We start from the raw sequence: 25,393 nt of genomic DNA, 5'->3' as shown, positions 1-25,393 counted from the left end.
ATTGCATTTTTAACAATGAAAATGTGTGTGAATGTTTTGAATTGAAATATTCACAGCTTAAATATCAAACCATTTTCAATTCCAGCCCATAAAAATGCAAGCCTTATAAATACAATGCATCAATGTATACAAGCACAGATAATGAAATGCATTTTTTTTTCAAGTAGTGCAATTCAAGATGCTTTTTGTTTCAAAAACATATGGCATTATATTACTTCCATAGTTACCTAATTTTTCAGATACTAAACTGAGAAAAATGATCAGAGACAACAAAAGCAGGTCAGGTCTGTCACATTGAAATTCATCAATACCCAGATATTTCAGGACACACTGAATGAGTTTCCTCAAAAAGCAATGTTTTCTGGAAAACAGTACATAGTGAAAGAGAAAATAAACCGTTTCCAGACAACCACTCAAAAGATGAACCTGATTTCATATTATAGAGATGTGAAAGTATGATGCTTCTTCTATACTCAGATTAAGATTGTGGGACAAAAAATGGAGCATATAAATAGAGCAGTATTTCAGTCACAGAAAATCACTCTTCAGATGCTCACTCCAGGTTGGTACAGGAGTATACTTTTTTTCCCAAGCAAATCTGTGTCTGCAGTTGATTATATTCCTTATACACTGGTGATTATATATCTTGGTTGTTTAGTTTAGAAATGATACAACACTTCATTAAACTGGAAACAAAAATTGTCCAATGTTTTTGAAAAGATCCTATTAGTGTATGTTTCTGAATTAAAATGTTTATTTTGAACTAATAAATTAACAAGTTAGGAAGAATACTGATTAACAAATTCAAAACCTTAAAGACATTATGTGTGTGTGCTAGTACTTACAGTGGTTTTATTTCAGCAGGTGAAATAAAATTTCATAAAATCCTGATTTTTGTCTCTCCTTCTCTGTAGGGTTTGAAAGACCATACACCACAGACGGGTGACCTTACTAAGCAGAAGTGTTTCAGATTACAGTATTTGACTTCATCCTTCAATGCAGTGTGAGTCATCATTTCTTTTAAATACATTTTTGGGCAATTGTTTGCTCTGGCACATTTTATTTATTTAATTATTTTTAAATCTTGGCATGATGGATGAATAAAAAACCTTGTATTTTCTTCATTTATGAGATTGCCTGTTCAGGCCATTTTATCATTAGTATCTAAGAATATCAGCGGAAGATATGCAAACTAGGGATGTTACAATTCACTCATTAACTCATGATGTGTTATGATTCATGATACTTGTTTTCTATGTTTTTTAACAAAATGAAATTTAAGACAAAATGCTACATATTTCTTTGTGAAATTGAAATATTAAGGGTCAAATAACAAAAGTAAATTTAAATTTTATAACTAATCCCAAAAATATCCCTCCAATTCGATCTTCCAATGCTGTTTTCTCGGGAGTTAGTTTCGGCTCAGCTCTTGCTGTGTCTGTCTGGTCAAGAGGCTGCAGATATAAGAAGTACAATCTAAGCACAACAGTGACAGAGGTTTCACATTCTTATAAAGGCAAGATTTTAATACTTGCTATAATTTGAATCTTTACACTTTCAAGAATTACTTTTGAACACATTTAGAAAAAATATGCTATAAAAATCTACATGGTATTAAAAAAAAATCCAGTAACATTTTACAGTAAGGTTTCATTTGTTACCATGACTTAAATATACTAACATGATCAATTTCCTGCAGTATTTATTAATCTTTGCTTAATGTTAGTTAATTAAAATATAGATCTTCATTGTTTGTTCATGTTAGTTCGCAGTCTGTTAACTGATGTTAACAATGTAGCATTCTTAGCTCAAAGGGGAAATATTAATGATTCATAATTTATTATGATTAATTATGAATAAATGAAACACTTTCTCAGATTAAATTGATGTAGCTACATTAACATTTGCAATTACTCAGAATTGATTATTAATTAATTCTAAGAGAAGGCTATTTTTAATGGCCACAGAAAAATAATCCTTTCTTAGCATTTACAGATTCTTGTAACAAGATCTAAATCAATTAAGTGATAACTTATTTGGTTCTGGTTCCCTGTCTGCTAATATGTATAGTGCTCAAGTTTTATTAACTAGATCATTAACACATAACTAAACTAACAAACACACATACATACACACACACACACATATACATACAAATACACAATGAGGAATGATAGAGCGAATCTGAAAGTAGCAACAGGACATGGAGCTATGGAGAAAAGTCAAAAACCTGGAAAGTATCATCAGTATTTATTACAATGCTCCTTTGTTAACAAGTTCACGTATGGAGTCATTTATTGTTCTATAACAAGTAACAGAATACTATTCATCTGTGGAGATTATAATATAAAATCTAAATAAACATAAAATAACAGATGAATTTATGAATAGGATGTACAGTATGAGCTTATATCCAACCATCACTGTATACTAGGGGTGAAACGGTTCTCTGTAAAAAAAAACAAACCGTACCGTTCTGCACGCACTTGCACCATGGTTCATCTCATATCTGACGATGCATACGCAGCTATAATATGGTTTGTAGAAAATAAATAAAACAGACAGAGAGTTAGGCTAATGTATGTTTCTATCGATGGATATGCATTCTGGCTTCCCCTAAACTTTGTTCAATGCGGGTGCCGTATGCTCTGTATATGACCAGTCATTTACGCCGTCATTACCCGGGTGTTGATAGCGCACGAGCGCAGGTGAGATCCAAACAACACACATTTCTATCTGCATTTGAACTACTCATTTAAGCCTTGTCAATTTAAACATTCGAGTGCAAGTCCTGAAAGAGAAGTTACGCGTGTGCGCTGTGAGAAGATGTGTGCACTCATCTGAAGCACGTGTACAGCACGCAAATATTGAGGTCTTGTTCTTGAACGGACAAATTCACACAAAATTATGTCAACATGCCGGTCTTGGCAAGTATCCTAGCAAGCATTGTCAGTTATGTCTTAAATGAACTTAAACACTCGAGAAAGAATGCATGTGTTCAGTATCAGTGTACTGATCCTTGTATTATGTCTTAAAGAGATAGCAGCACTTACATTCCTGCTGTCTGAAAGTGTTTTTAATGTTAATCAAACAACAAAGGACAAGGAGATCACTCATTGCTCATGATGGAATAATTAATAATAAATAATGTTTTTTATACAGTGAAGATAACATGCATTACTGGAACATAATGCACAATATATATTGTATTGTTCATTAGTTTTGCCCTCTTCATACTCCAAAAACATGGAGTCAGAATTATACATAAGGTGGGATAATTTGCTCACACAAATATATTATTTCTGCAATCCAGACTATTACAACTATTACAAAAATATCCACCGCTTTAAATCAAGATACAAAGAAATAATGTTGACAAAATACAAGGCTGAGGGAGAGATCTTGGTGTTCTCAGCATTGTGATTATGGGGTAATTGTTACTGTATAAAAACAGTAGTAGTGATGATCATAACTGTTCTTATTTTTGATATTGGTATTATAAATGGTGATATAATTACAACAGAACAGGATATGATTACACAGCTGAGTAAATAATAACAATGACATGAGCAGATAAATACATGACCACTATATTGTAATTTACCACAAAATTGCACTATTAATTTAGTCATAGCACTGGTAATGATGTATTTGTTACACCCAAGGACTTTTGGTTATGTTTGTATTTAGTTATGTCATGTCTTGTTCTGTTCATTTGCCCTCATTGTGTGTATCCTGATTAGCTAAAGGGTTAGTTCACCCAAAAATTAAAATTATGTCGTTAATGACTCACCCTCATGTCGTTTCAAACCCGTAAGACCTCCGTTCATCTTCAGAACACAGTTTAAGATATTTTAGATTTAGTCCGACAGCTTTCTTTCCCTCCATTGAAAATGTATGTACGGTATACTGTCCATGTCCAGAAAGGTAATAAAAACATCATCAAAGTAGTCCATGTGACATCAGTGGGTTAGTTAGAAGTTTTTGAAGCATCGAAAATACATTTTGGTCCAAAAATAACAAAAACTACGACTTTATTCAGTATATATATATATATATATATATATATAGTCACAGATCCCTTGTCTCCCTGGACTACAATTAACATGATCCTCCTGTTCTTCACACCTGCACTCACTTCCCTCGTCATCTCCCCATCTTCACGGATCACCTGCACCTGGACTCTATTATCAGCACTCCCTATATTGCACTCACTCCCTTCACTCATTGTCCGTTCTCTGTTGTGTTATGTGTATGTTTGGTGTTCCCTGCCTTGATTTATTAAAGTACGTTATATTATTGTGGAAATCTGTATCTGCCTCATCTCTACACCAGCTACCTGTAACAGAAGAACGGACCTTTAAACCGCCAGATTTCCACATCAAAGAACATGATGGATTCTTTCTTCATCTCCCTGGCTCCAGCTGCTTCTCCCATGCCTCCCACAACTATGATGGCCGGAGATCGTCTCATTGGGCTCCTACAGGTTGGTCGTTCGCTGGAGAGGTATGTGGAGGAGTTCATTGAGCTAGCTTATCTGACTAACTGGCCAGACGCTTATTTAATCGCCCTGTTTCTGGATGGACTGGACGACAACACTATCCGTTTTGATGAACCTAATTATCGTTTCTCCTTAAACGAAACTATCAATTTAATTTTGTGTTTGAATGATTCCAAATTCCTAGTAGAAGAGGTTCTGGATGAGTGTTTGTGTTGTCCAGTTCGTCCAGAAACACGGTTGGCCAGGCCAGTTAGTCAGCCTCCGTTTTCCTCCACATACCCCTCCAGCGAATTCCCTGCCTGTCCCACACTGGACCCACACTCCTCTGCTGGGTCCAGAAAGTGGAGGAGGAGGAAGAAAGCCGATCCTGCCAGTGAGTCCACTCCAGAGCCCGCTCCAGCCAGTGAGTCCACTCCAGAGCCCGCTACAGCCCTCTCCGAGCCTGCCGCTCCAACCCTATGCGAGCCTGCCGTTCCCGTTCAAATTGGAATTTTAATCATGTATGAGGGGATGGATTGGACCCCTCTTCACCCAGCCGCCGAGCCAGTATCTCCAGTCTCAGCCGCCGAGCCAGTATCTCCATGCTCCTTCGCCGAGCCAGAGTCTCCATGCTCCTTCGCCGAGCCAGAGTCTCCATGCTCCTTCGCCGAGCCAGTGTCTCCATGCTCCTTCGCCGAGCCAGTGTCTCCATGCTCCGCCGCCGAGCCAGCCGCCGCCGAGCCAGACGCTCCAGCCTGTCACGAGCCCGATCCTGCTACTGCTACAGTCTATGAACTTTGTGTTTCCCCGCTGTTCTTCAGCCCTAAGACTGTGTTCCCTCCCTGCCTCCCTCTCCCACCTCCTTCCATTTGTGTCCACACTACACCTCCGCCTCAAGCCACCTCACCCAGATCTCCACCTCGGCCCTCTGGTCGATTACCTTCACCCTGGCTCCAACCTCCCTCTCCTCCACCGTTGCCCATCAGTCCACCAGTCTCACCAGTCTCCATCCTGCCTCCGCTCACACCTTGGTCCCTCGTCAGCCTGCCCTCCCCTCTGGACTGCACTCCTCCGTCTCCGCTCCGTCCCTCAGTTCCAGTTGGCCTCCTCACTCCCTCCGATGTTCACTTTGTTGGCCCTCGTCTTGGCTCATCTGCGGCCCTCTGGAGCCCCGCTTGCGCTTCGGTCGGCGGAGCCGCTGGTTCCGCCATCTCCCGCCAGGCCTTCTGTGCCGCCTGGCGTCGACGGCATTGCGGCTTCGCCGGAGGCACCTGACCCGCCATGGCTACCCTCGGTCCCTGACCCGCCATGGCCGCCTTCGGCCCCTGACCCGCCATGGTTCTTGGACACGCCCTGGAGACCTCCACTCCTGTCTACTCCTCCCCCTACACCGGCATGAGGTCTCCAGGGCGCCCACCGGGAGGGGGGGGGGGGTGATGTCACAGATCCCTTGTCTCCCTGGACTACAATTCCCATGATCCTCCTGTTTTCCACACCTGCACGTCATCTCCCCAACTTCACGGATCACCTGCACCTGGACTCTATTATCAGCACTCCCTATATTGCACTCACTCCCTTCACTCATTATCCGTTCTCTGTTGTGTTATGTGTATGTTTGGTGTTCCCTGCCTTGATTTATTAAAGTACGTTATATTATTGTGGAAATCTGTATCTGCCTCATCTCTACACCAGCTACGTGTAACATATATATATATATATATATATATATATATATAATATCTTAGGGGTGCAACGGTTCTCAGTAAAAAATCGAACCGTACGGTTCTCCACTCACGGTTCGGTACGCACTTGCACCGCGGTCCATCTCGAATGACGACGCATCTACTGGTTAATATGGTTTGTTTAACCCTTTCGCACGTAAGTTTAAAATATTCTGGCTGACCCCCCAGCGTGAGTTTTTTAAGGCAACCGTTATTTAGAACGTATCACTTTATGGTTTCCATGGTGACGCGTCATTGCTTGTTACGTGACACACCGCAGCGCTGAATGACTGATGATCTGCTTTAATTTAATTTTTCCTTTTTAATTCAAAATATTCACAAATTTGTTAACTATAGCATGAAATATCTAATATTCCGATTGCCAAATATGTGCAAGTGGATGTGTTTTGCTGTTTAAACACCTTTATAATGATCGCGTTAGTTGAGCTATATGAGCGATGGGCGCCGCCATGTTAGTTTGCGCCACACAGAGAATCGGATCTGTTGGATTTACAACACGTTAATTTATCCACTTCTCCCGAAATTCATGAAAGTGAGTCGGTGAACTGGGGAAGAATAGAGTAAGCTTTAAAGTTACTTTCACAATGTGTATCTGATATGAATAAAACGTGTTGTCTAATTATAATGGGAAGGGTTGTTATTTCCGCTCCTATAGACATCATTGTGTATTTTACAAACTCTAAATATATTGTTTTGTTAGTACTCATGTGCATTTAAATGTCTGAAACCTAAAATAAACATTATTTGGTTGAAAACACTGCATATATGTGATATATGAAAAGCGCTGCACGCTTGTTTAGTGCCAGTTAAAGCGCGCACGCACATTTGAATTTGGCAGTTGATCATGTGATGCGCTGAACGTTCTATTCACACTGGTGTGATCGTACGCTCCTGGGGATCGTATGTGTCAAAGGGTTAAAATAGCAACGTGGAAAACAGACAGACAGAGTTCAGATAATGTATGTTTCAGTTGATGGATGCGCTAAACGTTACGATAATCAAAAAGTGTGGACAAAACAGTAACTCTTTGTAAACTGTTAACTGCGAGTGCCGTCTGCTGTAATGTCCAGTCATTTATGCCGTCATCACCCAGGTGTTGATAGCGCGCGAGCGCAGGTGAGACCTGAACAGCACACGTTGCTATCTGTGTTTAACCCTTTGATGCACAAGCTATGAAAACTCTTCTAATTCTAATGCGCAACGTGGGTCAAAAATGACCCGTATTCATTTCCTATATAATTTCAATAACGGTTGAGTGTTTCTTTGCTGAATCTTTAAAAGAAATGTATTTTATCATTCATTTATTCCAGGTATTCCTTAAATATCTTGTTTTTGATTTTAACAAATCATTGTGTTTATTTTTTCTTTCTTTTTTTTTATAAACAAACACAGCTTTTGTATTTCTACATCAATTTTACACACATGGGTCAAAAATGACCCATATAGAAACCTTTGCAAATTTTCACAAGTAGGAACATATTTACTGCAGACAACTATTCATCCACCACACATTTCACCTCTCAACATGGCTGCTTTAGTATATTTGATGGATGAAAGTCATATTATATTTCATATAATAGGCTATATATTATATTTCATAATTTGTATTTTTTGTCATAAACCAATGCTACTGGTCACCTTTTACATCTATCAGTGTTCCTGAAAAGTAACAGTTTTGAACAAGGTTTCTGTCCAACAGTGAAAATATATAATAAGTGTATCGATCAACAGTGCTTTTGATTTTCTTTATCTAGAGTGTTAGTGGCTAGTCCTCAACAGAAATGAGCTGGATGATGACATCACTGTAAAAAAAGCTGAAAGTTTACTTTGCGCACAAAAGCAATTTAAATGTGTATTGTGCAGGTTGCACATACACAGTTACAGAAATCGGGCGGAAATTATAAAAAGTTATAAAAATCTGTATGCTGATCCTCACATACGCATACAAAAGTGAAGTATATTTTGGCCTTTAGAATGGTAATGGCACACAAAAAAAAAATCATTCAAAAAGAAAGGAAAAATTAAAATAATGATTTGTTTATTGAGTAATAGATGGAATAATGAATGATAAAATTAATTTATTGTAATATATGCGATATAGAAAGTAATAACTCATTCAGGTCACTTTAGACCCATGTTGTATATGTCCAAAACTGTTACTTTTCAGGAACACTGACAGACATAAAGGATGACCAATTGCATTGATTTATGACAAAAAATTAAAAATTATGAAATATATAGCCTAATATATTAAATATAATAAGACTTACATCCATCAAATATACAAAAGTAGCCTTGTTAAGATGTGAAATGTGTGGCAGATGAACAGTTGTCTGCAGTAAATATGTTCCTACTTGCAAAAATTTGCAAATCTTAAAGATTTCTATATGGGTCATTTTTGACCCATGTGTGTAAAATTGATGTAGAAACTGTGTTAGTTTATAAAGTAAGAAAGAAAAAATAAACATAATTATTTGTAGAAAATCAAAAACAAGATATTAAAGGAATACCTGGAATAAATAAATGACAAAATACATTTCTTTCAAAGATTCAGCAAATAAACACTCAGTCTTGACTGAAATAACATAGGAAATGAATACGGGTCATTTTTGACCCATGTGTGTAAAATTGATGTAGACAAACAAAAACTGTGTTTGTTTATAAAGTAAGAAAGAAAAAATTAACATAATGATTTTTTACAATCAAAAACAAGATATTTAAGGAATACCTGGAATAAATGAATGATAAAATACATTTCTTTCAAAGATTCAGTGAAGAAACACTCAACCGTTATTGAAATTACATAGGAAATGAATACGGGTCATTTTTTACCCATGTTGCGCATTAGAAGGGTAGTGATACAAAAATGATTTTTATTAAAAAAGTAAGAAAGAAAAAATTAAAATGAGGATTTGTGATGATCAAAAACAAGTTAATTGAGGAATACCTGGAATACTGAATGATGAAATTAATTTCTTGCAAAGATATAGAAAATAAAAACTCAGCCGGGCCATTTTTGACCCATGTTATGCATCAAAGGGTTAAACTAAACTCATTTAAGCCTTGCTGATTTAAACCTTCAAGAACAAGACGCGAAAGAGAACCCGCACGCGCTGTGAGAAGATTTGTGTGTGCTCATCCGAAGCGCACACACGCTTATTTCAGTCAGCGCGCAAATACTGAGTTCTCTTTCAAGTCTTGCGCTTCAGCGAACAAATTCATACAAAAATTATGTCAACATGCCCGTCTTGGCGAATATCCTAGCAAACATAGTCGGTTATGTCTTAAGTGAACGTATATTAGTCGAGAAAGACAGCGCATGTGTAACAGTATCTGTACTGGATCATGCATGTCTTAAAGAGAAAAAAAACTATTCCTGCTGCCTGTGTTTAATGTTAAATCAAACAACAAATAACAAAGAAATCACTCACTGCTCTTGACTGAGTAGTTTTTGTAACTTCAATAATGATTAATCTTTATTTATTTTATACAGTAAAGATAATATGCAGTGTTATTTTATATTTGATTACTTTATCTATTTTCTGTACCTGAAAACTACTGTTAGATACCTGAAAAACCTGAAAATCACTGTTTATTTTATTTGAATATTTGCTTTATTGTACTTATTTGTGATGTTGCTTGTAGTTTGATTGTTTGTTCTTATTTTCTTTATTTTTATTTGACAGTAGTCCTATTTTCCCTGAACATAGCACATACCGAACCGTACCGAAACCGTGACCCTAAAACCGTGATACGAACCGAACCGTGAGCAATTTTAACCATTGCACCCCTAATATATATATATATATATATATATATATATATATATATATATATATATATATATATATATATATATGCTCTTAATCAATCAATAACTTTAACTAACTAGCAGCTGTAAGGCCCGCCCAAACGGCCCAACGGCGGTTTCCCACAGGACGGGGAAGGTTTCTTGCGTGTTCGGTCTTTTCAGTGTGGCAAAGTAGCTTAATTCCAAGTAAACTTTTATCTGACTCCATTTTATTTTGACCACGAATTTAGGTTTGAATGCCAATTGATTATTGACAATTTATATGATAATTTATCTATACATTTGATTATTCTATTTAACTCTTTACTCTTATTGTACTCGTTCATTCGGATTCCTATAACGCTTTGAGTCTCGCACCGGCCGGGCATACGATCTCATATGCACAATCTCGTCAGTCTTGGTCATTAGACAGAGGCGATGACTAATATTCTAGAGGCCGTACCCACTTTGCTCATTCTAGAATACATTTATTTAGTCCCCATAGATCTGAACACACCAAATTAAGGTAAGATTACTTTTAACCAGGGTTCATGACCATTACCATAAAATCAGGCTGACCAATTTAGCTTCCTCTAGTGGTAACTTTACATAATCACGCAGTGGTTTACCCACAGACACTTAGTTAGAATAATCTCACCATAATCAGAGGTTGAGGCCCACCCTGTTTAGATTGATCTAGAGGCTCTAAAAGGAAAAAACCTACATTATTAGCCTACACAGTCTAAGTATACTTAACTAATGCCAATGTGCTAGTCGGAGCTCAAAAATATCAGCTGGTGTGCCCCACTGCTCCACCTGAACTGTACTTTAGTCCATTACTAACCTGAGCACAGATTTGTGGGGTTATGGACTTAACGTAATCTACTAGAGTCAATAATTTCAGAGTAAGTCAGAATAAAGTCAAATGTAACAATTTATTAGTCAGGTAAATTTATCATGCCAATTACATAATCATTTCAAAGATGATCAATACAAACATCAAATGCTCAGAAACAGAGTAAAAGATGAATACCTGACATTAAAGAAATGCACATTGCTGAGTGTCTGAAGGCTCATCTGATTCCTGGATCGAGCCCCGAGCCTCCTGCAACATCTCTTTAAATACCCAGACCAAGACAGAAACTTCTTTCAAATGGAAACATGACAATTCAATTCAATTCAGTCATCACATTTGAAATTTGCATTAATCAGGGTCCAAGACTGAGTAGTTTACACCTTTTGGGGACAAAAGGCCATTTGCATGAAAGACCCTGTGAAGGTGGACACACCCATTACAGAGAGCAAAATATCTCTAAAATCTTAAAACCTTTATTAGCTTCTGGTTCACTTCTGTGGGAATGAGACCTTTGTACCAGTCGCACTGAGACATTTCAAATGATACCAAACATGTATAATGTTGTATGATAACTGTTCACATTAAACCATATAGATTTTGGGTGAATTTCAGGTCATCTCCGCATGTAGAGAGAAGAGATGGGGGAAGAGGGGGTAAATTAAAGGAAATGTAGATTAAGGCATTGCTGAGGTGATATTGACTCAGTGTGATTGCGTCTCGGATGGGGATGCTAACTTTGCAAAAGAGAGTTCAAATGTTAATGTCCTTTGTTTTCTCAAAGAGTAGCCCTTTCTCAGTCCAGACAGTCCGACATCAGTCTTACACTGTATATCAAACATACAGAAAAAACAGCAATACTGTGAAATATTTTTACAATTTAAAATAATGGTTTTCTCTTTTAATATACTTTAAAATATAGTGTATTTCTGTGATGCAAAGAGTCTGAACATTTCTACCTCTATGGCATTTCATATAGGCTTTTAGCTTAAAAAAACATTTGGAGAAATAGTGATGGATTCTCATATGTTTGTCAATTTTCTATACAGAGGAGTAATATTTATTCAATATTTATTGTCATCACTATAAGTGCTGGATACTCTGATGTACTGTTTTCAATTAATTCTTGCAGCTGGAGGGGCACTATGTGCACATTTAGTCCACAAATGATGATGAAGAACAGGCATACCATGTGACATTCCAGGAACTAACAGAGATCGCTATAATCATAGCTATAACATGCAGATAAATAAAAAAAAAGTTGTTGCGCTCACAGTTGCAAAAATCTTATTTCCTTCAGGTGCGTAGAACCAAAAGAAATAAAATTGAGCAAAACAGAAAAAAATGGCTGGCCGCACACTGAATCCAGAAAACAAAGACTGAAGTCTAGAAAAATACAAAATTTATTATATTAATTGCATGGTGCAAAAAAGTGCTGAGGATAGCAATCAGCTGAAACGTCTGCTCCTCCGTTTTTAAATCACTGGCACTTTGCACTTTTTATATAATAATATAATAAATATATAATATAATAAATTTTGTATTTTTCTAGACTTCAGTCTTTGTTTTTGGATTCAGTGTGCGGCCAGCCATTTTTTTCTGTTTTGATATAACAGGCAGATAGACACTTTTTAAGACAATAATTACACGATTGTGACGATGTACTGCCTCAGAATTTGCATCTGAATAACACTCGCTCCCTGGCCGTGGCCGAATTAGTGGATAATGAGCTGAATCACGGGATTGTTGATGTCTCTGTTTTCATACAAATTACATTAAAGAGAATTTTTGTTTTTAATTCGACTTACACGATTTGCAACCTGACATTTCAACGTTTCTTTAGACATAAGTCTAATTTTTGTGTGATTAGTATTCACTAAGTTACAGTTCATTTTCTGAGAACGATCAGATTGGACTTCGTTCAGAGGGAGACGAGAGATCAGGCATCATGTTAGTTTTCTTTATTTTGTAAAAATAACACCATTTTGTTTTTACTCTGTATGTACACAAATAAAAGAAGACATTCTATTGTTAGAGTCCTCATGTTTCTGTTTCCCCTGTGACGTAGTTTTCCCCATTCTGTTTAAGTAGTCATTTCATTCACCTGTGTCCCGTTAATTATCTCATCAGTTCCCTTTGTTTGCTTCATGTATTTAATCCCTGTGTTCTCCCTCAGTCTCGGTCTGTTCTCATTGATGTAAGTCGTGTCTATGTGAATATTCTGAGTTTTGTAATTAAATCCTGTCTTTATTGTTCATCTTCGTCTGCCTGATGTTTTATACCACGTTACGCAACAGAAGAACGGACCAAACTGTGATTTTTTTTTTTTGTTTGTGGCATTTTCCTTCAGTTTTTTTGTTTCTTTCTTCGCTCATGGATCTACCCGCTGTCCAGCTTCTCTGCCTGGAGCAGGGAGACCTCTCACTGGAACAACACACTAGTGACTTTCTCCAGCTTGAGTGCCAGACTCACTTCCCAGACTGATTGCTCTGTGTATTTTTTTCACACTGGCCTGAGTGAGCGGTCCAAGGTAAAGCCCTGCGCGGGACTGTTTTCTTCATCCCGCTCCCGCCCGCGCCCACCGAATTTCTGACCATTACCGCCCGCTCCCGCAACGTATGTGTTACACTCCCGCCCGCTCCCGCAATATGTATGTCCACTCCCGCCCGCACCCACAAAACTCTGAGAATTTATTCCCGCACAATAATAGAGATGCATTGATTTTGTGTCTTCTCCCGTCCCGCAGGAAAAAAAAACACGTATTTGTATTGATATTATTAAAGAGATTCATGGGGTTGTTTGTTTCGTTTCCCTGGCCTGCATGTAAAAAAAAAAAAAAAAGACAAAACACACAATACATTCAAATATAATTTCGTTTTTATCAAAAACTTTGCACATAAAAATAGACTGCTTTGCAAAAAAAATATACATAATATGATAAACTAGGCTACATGAAAAACAGCAGTTTTACAATTATTAGCCAAATGTCGCAGGTATTCTGTTTGAAAAATACAAATAAGAATAAAAACATTCAAATTTAGGCAGCCTGCTCAATAACACTGGCATCATCACGCCTCTTGACCTAATTAACAAATGGCAACGAGGGGCTGTGCTCAAAAAACAACACTAATAAATAACATAAAATAAACAACGTTAACGAATGAATTTAACAAATGATTCACTTTGCAATATTGCTGTGGAGGAAGAGAATGTTGCTGATCAACTGCGGTCCCAATCCCGTGCGTCTCTCTTCCAAGATGCGCCCACAGACACTAAAGGCCCGCTCTGAAGGCGCACTGGATGCGGGGATACTAAAGATGAAACGTGCCAGCTTTGATAGCGCTGGGAAGCGCTCTTTGTTGAACTTCCACCATTGAAGCACGCTGTCTGGGTCTGGGTTATCAGAGAGCCGGGAGCTGAGATATTCAGCCATTTCATCATCGATCGGCTTTGGCACTGAAGCAACGGGACTGAAGCAACTTTTATCTCCCTTTCTATTCTATTCTATTTTTTTTACTGCTTTTCACTTATTCTATTGTAATTGCACTGTGTTTTGTTTATGTCTGTAATAGGTTACATATAGCCTACCTTTAACCACTTCATCTTTTTCATCTGGGGGCAGCATCCGTAGCATTCGCATTTTAGGAGTCAGGAGCGTTGCAATTCTGTACATCATGTGGAGAGGTAATGCAGATGTGTCACTGGTACCCATCAGTTCTTCCAGACGCGAGGCACACACATTGGCGACTCCAGAGAGCAAGGGCTCGAGCATTGCTGCTTGGCAGTGTTCAATGAGTTTCACGGACCACGGCAGTGGAAGTGATGCGCTGGGAGTGGAGTTGTCGGACTCTAAGTCATTCGTAGCTTCCTTGAATAACTTAAGGAACGCAACTACTGTTTTTAAAGTGTTTGCATTGATCTGCGCAATTCTTTCATACTGGTTATTTCTAAGCAGTATTGTGGAGATCTCCTCATGCTGTTGCAGTATGGAATCCAGCATTTCATAATTTGAATTCCATCTTGTCTCGATGGATTGCTTGAGGGATTTTTTAAGCTGTTTTGAAGACCTGAATGTTTGGAATATTTCACCAGTTTTTTTGCACTGGTCAACAGTTCAGACAGCTCAGTACTTTCAGCCAACACGTCTGGTGCAAATGCACTTGATAGGGTGACGTTCAGGATGTGCGCGTTGCAGTTCAGCCTGGTGTATCCACGCAGGGCAGCGACTATGTTGGCTCCACGTTCAGTGACAAACACAACACGGCCAGATAGAAGTGACGCATCTATTCCAAATTCACAGAGTTTCTGGAACAGCAGGCTCCTGATATTCTCCCCTGTCTTTGACACCACTCTCAAAGGGAGCCGCGAATAACACCCTGGAAACGAGGTCGAAGTTGTTATTTGTATAATGGATGGTGCCGGATATGAAGGAAGTTTTATGATAATCCTCCGTCCATATGTATCAATGATAGGCTTTATCTCCGCTGCCACTGACGCCTGCAGTACTTGGGCTCGCCCCTCGACATGTCTGGATACAGTGGTTGGATGAGGTAAAACATCTTTAACATCAAATTTGCCATATTTAGCGGCGACATCAACAAAGTGTTGCGATATATCAACAAAGCCTTTCCCGGCGACGAAGTCATATGGCCTTATGTCTAGACAGCACATTTCCACACATTTCTCTGTAGTTTCTTGTTTAATGTGTTTGTTTAACTTCTCCAAATGTCAGACTTTCCTTGCTTAGCTTTTGTGCTGTAAACACCTCGTTTGAGGTTCTTTTCTACATCATCTATTGACATCTTCTCCATCATGTCGCTAGGCAACCTCCCTATCCCGCGGTGTTTTTTTTAGCCGCCCATTCCCGCCCGCAGCAAAATTCAAACCGCCCGCTCCCGCGAGATTTGCGTTGGGTCCCGTGGGACCCGGCGGGACTCAATCCCAATGCAGCCCTCTAGTCCAAGGCACCCATTCCAGCGGGCGGTCCAATGGAGGACCGTGGGTGCTGGTGAACAACAACTACCCGTTCTTCATCAGCCCGGCTGAGGACGACACCAGCCCCACTCCACATCCAGAGACCAGCCACCCGCCACCGACTACATGCACGATCCATCATTTTGGACTATTGGATGTGTTTGAGGAGGTTAATTCCCTGTTTCTCCTTTCCCCGCTGGTTCCGTCCAGCCCTGAACTGTCCATTTCCCTGCTGGTTCCATCCAGCCCAGAACTGTCCATTTCCCCGCTGGTTCCATCCAGCCCTGTATCTCCGCCTTCCCCCGTCTTCTCCTTCATCCTCAGTCCCACTGCCTCCAACACAGTCTTCAGGTTCCCATGTTCCACCTCGGATGCTCGTCGTCCCGGCTCCATCTCGGTCTCCAGTTCCAGCAGTGTCGCGTGGGCTCTCCGGCATGCCAGCTCCACCTGGATCTCCATCTTCAGCGGTGTCTTCATCGGCCATCCCCAGGGTGGCTCCACCGCCTTTGACTCCACCCTGGGGCCTCGTCATGGTTGGTCTCTGGACCAACATCTGGCCCCTCCTGCTCCAGGCTCCCCCTTGGCACCTCCCACCCTCCACTCCCCCATAGACTGTTTCTGTTGATTGTCTGTTTTTGTCCCTCTCCTCTTCCTCCTCCTGAGCCCCCGCCCTCCCTCCTCTGTTGGACCTTGAATGGTGAGAGGACGCACTTTTCCAGAGGGGGGTGAACTGTTAGAGTCCTCATGTTTCTGTTTCCCCTGTGACCTAGTTTTCCCCATTCTGTTTAATTAGTCATTTCATTCACCTGTGTCCCGTTAATTATCTCAATTCCCTTTGTTTGCTTCATGTATTTAATCCCTGTGTTCTCCCTCAGTCTTAGACACGACTTACATCAACGAGAATGGACCATGTCAATATTCTGAGTTTTGTAATTAAATCCTGTCTTCATTTTTCATCTTCATCTGCCTGATGATTTATACCACACATTACGTAACATCTATAGTTTCAATCGATATATTACTTATGTCTCTATGACAAAAAATGACAGAGTATTTAAGTCTGTTTTGCTGCAATGTGAAAAATCCTGCAAAATGCACCAGTGCATTTCCCGACTCCAGAGGGTTAAATATCTACGGGCTGAAAAGTTATGCTTGTATAACAAGGACTGAGCCAGCACCATTTGTTTGTGAAAGCAAGATAAGTTTTTGTCAATTTTGTAATTGCAAATCAAGAAAACAAAAACTGTGTATAAAATTTGGACTTAGAATGAAATTACTAATCTAATTAATTTTAAAAATATTATTTAAAGTACTGTAATCAAGGAAGTCAAATCCACCTGATTCACAAGTATTTATTATTATAGATTTCCTAATATGTTCCTAATGTGCTTTGTTTCGCCAAAAAAAAAAAAAAAGCATTATCGATAGCTTTACTACTGAAGCCCTAAACGGCCATGGATTATTATTTTTTCTATCTTGTTTCCTCATGATCTTGAGATAACAAAAGTTCTTTTCTCATGATCACGACTTAATTTTCCCGTGATCTCAAGATAACAAAAGTGGTTTTCTTGTCATCTCGACATAAAAGTTCTTTTTACAATGATTGATTCTGAAACACACTGTACCCGGATTCCACGTAAATCCTGACAGTAGTTTTTATTAGTAAAGTGTCGAAGTCACACAGTCTATGACAGACAGATCATTAACAGCTGATCAATTTGGTAAATACAGAACATCAGGCAGGACATCCAAACGCTCGCCTATCATTCTTTGACCTCAAATATGGCTTATCTTCTGAAACATGTAAGTAGTGGCAACTTTACATGGCCGCTCACTTCAATGTTAAAATATGGCCTATTCAAGTGTTTGTGCGGAGTGTGAAAGCTGAATAGTAGTGCATTTACTGCACGACAGGTAACAAGGAGGCACCAGTGCGATCACTTGCACTTAAAATACTCCATCATTTTTGGTCATACAGATAAGAGTAACACATCTTTTGAATCTGTAAAGAGTCTTTTATTTGTGTGCACTCACAATAACAACAAAACGTGCATTTGTAAAATAATGAAAGCAAACAGGGTGTGCTTTCTGCCATCTCTCTCTGTGAACTTGAGCATGCCCAGAAAAAGAGAAAAAGAACTGAAATTTCATGTAAACTTGCCTCACAGACTTGCCCCACGTACTCCTCATCGTTTGTAAAGCAGTAAAGACTTAGATTGTTTCTCTTGTGGCTCATCGACTGAAAATTACAACCAAAAGCTGCACAATGTGGCATCAAATATTATATTCTGAGTTGTGTTGTGGTAAAAATAGCCATAGAGTAATGTAAGTAGCTCACAGAGTGCAACCATTTGATGTCATCGACATAGAACGCAAACAAAATGGCGCCACCCATTGTCCAAATATGTTTCCCTTTAAGAATTTTTCCATAATTAGATATCACATTTGAAATACCAGATCTGCCTATAAATGACACAATTTTGTGTGTTTCAAGATTTGCACATAGGAGCACCATAACAGCACTGTGTGTAAGAGGAAATTACAGGGCTCATATAAAATAAGTTATTGCTAGAACTAATACATTTTAAGTGACACTACACAATTTATGTGTTAAAAACACAATGTTAAATCCCACAATGTTTTGAAACAAACAAACAAACAAACAAATGATTGTTAAATGATGGTAAAAACAACAACAAAAAAGTATTGGTCTTTCTTTTTTCTTGGTCAGTATTATTTTGGCTGAAACCTTGTGACCTGATCAACCATGATTAATGTCATTATCAGGTGTAAACACAGAGTGCGGAGAAGGATGTGAAAGAAAGAAGGACGAGATGAAGAAGATCTGCACAAAAACAGATTCAGTTCAGGTGAGTGTTCAGAGAAAACTGGAGAAGACTGGATTCATACATTATTATGCAATCACATTTAGGAAAATCTGATAATATCTTTATGACCTGCAGTTAAACTGATAGTGTTTTGACAGAATGCACAGAAAACAAGGCTTTGATTATTTGTGAATATACACTGATCAGGCATAACATATGAGCACTGACAGTGAATAACACTGATCATCTCTTCATCACGGCACCTGTTAGTGGGTGGATATATTAGGCAGCAAGTGAACATTTTGTCCTCAAAGTTGATGTGTTAGAAGCAGGAAAAATGGGCAAGCATAAGGATTTGAGCGAGTTTGACAAGGACCAAATTGTGATGGCTAGACGACTGGGTTAGAGCATCTCCAAAACTGCAGCTCTTGTGGGGTGTTACTGGTCTGCAGTGGTCAGTATCTATCAAAAGGAGGGAACAGTGGTGAACTGGTGACAGGGTCATGGGCGGCCGAGGCTCATTGAAGGCTGACCCAAGTGGTCCGATCCAACAGACGAGCTACTGAAGCTCAAATTGCTCCAGAAGTTAATGCTGGTTCTGATAGAATGGTGTCAGAATACACAGTGCATCACAGTTTGTTGCGTATGGAGCTGCATAGCTGCAGACCAGTCAGGGTGCCCATGCTGACCCCTCTCCACCGCTGACAGAGACAACAGTGGACACATGAGCATCAGAACTGGACCACGGAGTAATGGAAGAAGGTGGCCTGGTCTGATGAATCACGTTTTCTTTTACATCACGTGGATGGCCGGGTGCGTGTGCGTCTCTTACCTGGGGAACACATGGCACCAGGATACACTATGGGAAGAAGGCAAGCTGGCGGAGGCATTGTGATGCTTTGGGCAATGTTCTGCTGGGAAACCTTGATCCTTCCATCCATGTGGATGTTACTTTGACACGTACCACCTTTTTTAAAAAAAAAAAAAAAAAAAAAAAAAAAAAGCCACAAAGCAAAAATAGTTCAGGAATGGTTTGAGGAGCACAACAACGAGTTTGAGGCGTTGACTTGGCCTCCAAATTCCCCAGATCTCAATCCAATCGAGCATCTGTGGGATGTGCTGATCCATGGAGGATCCACCTTGCAACTTACAGGACTTAAAGGATCTGCTGCTAACATCTTGGTGTCAGATACCACAGCACACCTTTAGGGGTCTAGTGGAGTCCATGCCTTGATGGGTCAGGGCTGTTTTGGCAGCAAAAGGGGGACCAACACAATATTAGGAAGGTGGTCATAATGTTATGCCTGATCGCTGTATTCGCTATGATTAAACAATTCAAAAATGTAAAGAAGTTCAAATTAAATGACAGCTATGTTTAAATCAGTACTGATAACACTGAATAAAATAAATGTTGTATTGTTTTGTCTATTAAACAGGAGGGTGGTGGAACAGAAGCAGCAGATCAACACCAGGAAGAGAATGAAAGAGAACAAATGAAGAATCTATTTCAGAGACTTCATCTTGAAGGCTGGTGCCACAATAAACTGAGAGCTGCAGATGTTCTTCAGATAACTAAGCATTCATTACAGTCAAATGAATCTTGTGCTGAAGAGGAGCTGGTTCAGACTTTTCTACAAAAACTACTGATGATGGACTACAGAGCAAGATATATTCATGTTAAAGAGACCAATGAACAGGATCCAATAGAACAAAGTGATACTCTCTCGTCTGAAGATGAGGATGATATTTTTGATTATGTTCCCTGTTTGTCAAACAAAGGAACAAGCCAGTCAGACCATGTGCACCCAATGGATGTTCAGATGGCTGTTTTTCATTGTGCTGATAGATTCCTGAAGCAGCTGATGGTCACTAAACTGTCCCAGTGTCAGTACGCTCTGCCTCTGCTTGTTCCTGATCCAGACACACAACAGATTGAGTTTCCTCTCTGGACATTCAGACAAATCAACAAGAGCTGGAAGATGAGAAACAATGACAAGGAAGCCATCAGTCAAACCCAGTCAGTCTACAAGGCAAAAACTTCAATGGTGTTTTTCTTCAGGTTTGGCTCTGTGTCTTCATCCAAGTCTCAGCTGATGAACAGTCTGATCAATGAGAAACACAACACGTTCTTCCACAGGAACTGCCCAGGCAGCAGTAAAACCAGAGTCCTGATGGATGGAGTGGTGGAGATCTCCTGGTTCTGCCCCTCTGGGAAAAACACGGATAAATTCACTGATTTTGTTGCCTTCTGTAATCTACACGGTAATGCCGGAGACCATGAGAAGCAGCTGCAGATCCTCACTGAAATTAGTTCAGTCAATGTTGTTCTTCTGCCACGAATGGACAGATATGACAGACATGCCACAAAGATCCAAAACCTGTTCAAAATCAAAAAGCCACTTATTTGTCTTTTTACTGAGGATGAATCTACTGTAACTGAGATGAAGAAAGAGAAATTCAGAATTGGTTTGAAAGACAGAAATCAGTCAGATGTATCTGAAGAAATCAGAAAAACTATAAATGTTTGTCTCTCAAAATCATCTTCCACTTTCAGACTTGAAGATGTGTCCAAACAGTCAGACATCAGAGTAGATGAGGAAGATGATGAAGACTGCAGGAGAGGAAGAGAAGCAGCAAAACAGATGATGGGTTTACTGAAGAAGAAAAATCTGACAGAAATCAAAGACTCATTTCTGCCTCATCAGGGGAAACTGTGGCATCAGTGGAGTCAGAAGAACAAAGAGCTACATCGACCTCAAGGAGAAAACGTTGAAATGGAATCTAGTGAGAAAGAAACAGAGATGAAAAAAATCCGTGAACAACAGCATGAATCTGACATCAGTCAGTTTATGAAGCTCTTTAATAAAGAAATGGACTCAGATGCTAAACATGAAAATATGTTTTTTCTTAATTGGCTCAGAATCCTCCTAGATGAATATACATCAGCTGATCTTTCTGCTCTACATCAAATGTATGATAAAACATGGTCAGCAGTTAAAAAATTGAAAGAGAAGAATGATAAACCTGAAAATCTCAAAGCAGAACAAACTAAACTTAAGAGAATATCTGACAATCTTCAAGCTGCAAACTTTGGTTTGGAGCACATCATGAGGGAGATCAGTCAGATCTATGAATCATGTTCATCTGTGAAGAAGAACAAGAAAGAACTGCAGGTTCACTTCTCTTCTCTTCCGGGTCTTGCAGCAGAGATGATGATCTCTGGATTTCCACTGGAGCTGATGGATGGAGATGCTGCTCATGTTCCTGTGATCTGGATCTCTGCTGTTCTAGATGAACTCATCCAGAAACTGGGAGACCAGAGAGTCTTTGTTCTGTCAGTTTTAGGGATTCAGAGCTCAGGTAAATCCACCATGCTGAATGCCATGTTTGGACTCCAGTTTGCCGTCAGTGCTGGCCGGTGCACCAGAGGAGCTTTCATGCAGCTGGTCAGAGTGTCAGACGAGATGAAAACACAGATGAACTTTGACTATATTCTGGTTGTTGATACTGAAGGTCTTCGTGCTCTAGAACTGTCTGGAAGATCAACAAGGCATCATGACAATGAATTGGCCACATTTGTTGTTGGACTTGGAAATCTGACCTTGATCAACATCTTTGGAGAAAACCCATCTGAGATGCAGGACATTCTTCAGATTGTTGTTCAGGCCTTCCTGAGGATGAAGAAGGTCAGACTGAATCCCCGCAGTGTGTTTGTGCATCAGAACGTCTCAGACGTCACAGCTGGAGAGAAAAACATGGAGGGAAGGAGACGACTGCTGGAGACACTGGATGAGATGACAAAAATTGCTGCTAAAGATGAAGTCTGCGACGCAGAGCGTTTCAGTGATGTCATTAGATTTGATGTTGATAATGATGTGAAGTATTTTGCTCAGCTCTGGGAGGGCAGCCCACCCATGGCTCCACCAAACCCAACCTACTGTGACAATATTCAAGAACTGAAGGAAACTATTATGTCTCATGCCTCAAGATCAGATGGAATGATGCTGAAAGACTTAAAAGATCGTATTAAAGATCTCTGGGAGGCTTTACTGAATGAACGATTTGTCTTCAGCTTCAGAAATTCTCTGGAGATTTCAGTCTACAGGAAACTGGAGACCAAATACAGTAAGTGGACGTGGAGTCTTCGCAGTGCCATGATGGAAACTGAGAACAAACTACACAATCTAATAGAAAATGAAGTGATTCATGAGGTTAAAGAAAGTGATATTAAAAGAGCACTGAACAAGACAAGAGAAGAAGTGAAAAATTCAATGTCAGAATTCTTTGAGAAAGACAAAGATAAAGATACACTGATTCAGTGGAAAACATCATTTGAAATCAAAATCAAAGAGCTTCAGGAAAACATTGTGAGAGAAACAAAGTGGAAATTAAATGACATTCTTCAGCAGAGAGACCTGAAGAAAAAGATTAATGATCAAAGGAAACATCATGAAAACACTCTCTATGAAAAGAGCAAAGATCTCGCATTAAAACTCAAAGATAATGCAAAAGATGAAGAAAGGCTGAAGAAAGAGTTTGATTTGTTCTGGGAAGAGAGTGTGAAGAAGATCATCAGAGACACTCCTGCAATCAGAGACATTGATGTAATGAGAGATGTGAGAGAGATCCTCAGTGACCTCTATAAAAGTGTTCATGTAGACCACTGGAAGAGCAAGGATATTTTCACTGTGCAAAGTTATTCTGATTATGTACAGGTTAAAAAATCCAGTGGAATTGTAGAAACAGTTAAAGGTGTCGTCAAAGAGGTATTTCGGTATGATCCTCTATCTAAAGAGGATGAAGCTCAAATAAGTTCATTTATCACAGATCTTGTTCAGCAGACAGACAGAATGATAAAGTCATTTAACATTTCAAAGATGGGCTACAACATCAGCTGCATTCAACAACTCATAGATTACATCAAAGCAAGAGAAACTGAACATCAGGATGGACGAGTGAAATATGTGTTCAAGAATGAATTCTTCATGGATTTGGTTCTTTCCATCTGTAAGAGAGCAAACAAGATGATCACTGACCAACACAGACTGTTCAGAGAAGCCAATGATCCTGTAATATATGTTGAGAAGAAGAGGGGAGATTACTATAGTATTTTCCAGAAATACTGTCATGGAGCAACATCAGCTGTCATTTTTGGTGAGATCATCTGTCAGAAACTGAAAGAGCCCATTGAGCAGAGTGTCTACAAGAAGACTGCCAGAGATCTGAAAGATGAAATCAGATCAAACTGTGAATCACTGAATGGAAACAGATCAAATCTGGAGAAACACATCCTGAAGACACTGGCAGGAGAGGAGGATTTTGTCAAATACATGAACTACATTCATAATCCCAGAGATCACTTCAAGAGTTTCATCAGAGATGAAGTCAATCGGTACATCTCTGATAAGTTCAGTGTCAGTGTTTTACCCAAGATGAAGATGAACATTGAACTCCTGCAGCAGAAAATCATGAACGCAGCACATGAATCTACTGAACATGTTCGAGTGAAGCGAGGAGATGTTGGTTTGTGGTTGAAGAGTTTCACACAGAAGCTCTCAGATGAGCTGATCTTCTCTGAAAAAGACCTCAGTGGAGTCGAACATGATGATGTTGATGTGAAACTAATGGAAGATATGATGAGACGAGAACTTCCTGTTACAATGTCTGATATAAGCAGTAGATTCAACACAGAGACATTTCCAGAAAAGCTTGACCTCAGTTTCAGACCAGATGACCTTCTGTTTGGTCACTACACTCGGTGTTGTTGGGTTCAGTGTCCGCTCTGTGGAGTCATCTGCACCAACACCATTGAGAACCATGATGAAGATCACAGTGCTTCTTTCCACACAGTGAGATGTAAAAGAGGTGTTAAATACAAGGGTACAAACAACTTGTCTGTTTGGATCTGCACATCATCTGTAGCAAGCAACGATCGATCTTTTTATCACAGTGACTCCAATAAGTGGATCCCTTATAGAAAATACAGAACAGCAGGAGGAGTTTATGCGAAGTGGAGCATCACTCCTGATCTCTCTGAACTGCCCTACTGGAAGTGGTTTGTGTGCAGATTCCAGAAAGATCTGGAAAAAGAAAGATCTGGAAAATTTGAGGGGGATGGTAAGATACCAGATGGATGGAGAAGATACTCAAAAGAGGACGCTATTGAGAGTTTGAATCGATACATGTAATGGAGCAGATGAAGAATGAGTCTCTTGCGTCTCTTCTCAGATTCAGATCACAGTCAGAAATTAGTTTCTCTGACATTCATCAGTGAATCTGAGCTCATCTACACCTCAGAAGATCAGAGCTTCATCAAATACTCCAGAAGAGAGACAAGAAAGACAAGATTCAGTTCCTCATACAAGTGTCTATCAGATGATCAAAACAACATATTTCTGAACATATATCTCAATGATAATGCTCAAAATGCTTAATTACTAATCATCAAAGCAGCTTAATCTCTATCATGAACTGAACAAGAGCTATGATAACCCTAGTGAAAAAATAGTATAGTTAAGCACAATTTATTTGTATGTACTTTAGTATAACTTAATGTATTTGTGGCACGCTATAAATTGTAAAAAGTCTGTTAAATTGGAACAACTAATTTTGTACTAAATCCATTTTAATTGTCCAAAGTTCGACTAAAGTTGTATTAAATATACTTGTTTGTGCTAAAGTGGAACTATTCCAAGTATACTTAAGTACACTTTAAATATACTCTTG

General features: G+C 39.3%; 2 protein-coding genes across 3 annotated transcripts in view; one reads left to right on the top strand and one right to left on the bottom strand.

Moving 5' to 3' along the window:
- The window catches only part of LOC125245497 (zinc finger protein 585A-like), a 332,027-nt gene that overhangs the window by 256,787 nt on the left and 49,847 nt on the right, over positions 1 to 25,393 (bottom strand). The window lies entirely within an intron of this gene.
- On the top strand, positions 132 to 25,356 carry LOC125245436 (interferon-induced very large GTPase 1-like). Of its 2 annotated transcripts, XM_048156043.1 has the most exons (3): positions 132 to 1,003; positions 18,627 to 18,709; positions 20,104 to 25,356. In XM_048156043.1, the coding sequence occupies exons 1-3, from the start codon at positions 997 to 999 to the stop codon at positions 24,853 to 24,855; spliced, it is 4,842 nt and encodes a 1,613-aa protein (XP_048012000.1). In that variant the 5' UTR covers positions 132 to 996; the 3' UTR covers positions 24,856 to 25,356. The 2 variants fall into 2 exon arrangements, with proteins under 2 accessions (XP_048012000.1, XP_048011991.1); XM_048156034.1 differs by lacking the exon at positions 132 to 1,003 and having other exon boundaries at positions 17,481 to 18,709.

This window comes from Megalobrama amblycephala, linkage group LG1 (assembly GCF_018812025.1).
Source record: "Megalobrama amblycephala isolate DHTTF-2021 linkage group LG1, ASM1881202v1, whole genome shotgun sequence".
NCBI classification, from domain to species: domain Eukaryota; kingdom Metazoa; phylum Chordata; class Actinopteri; order Cypriniformes; family Xenocyprididae; genus Megalobrama; species Megalobrama amblycephala.
The sequence above is the reverse complement of the archived record's forward strand: the minus strand, read 5'-3'. Positions and strand labels throughout refer to the sequence as shown.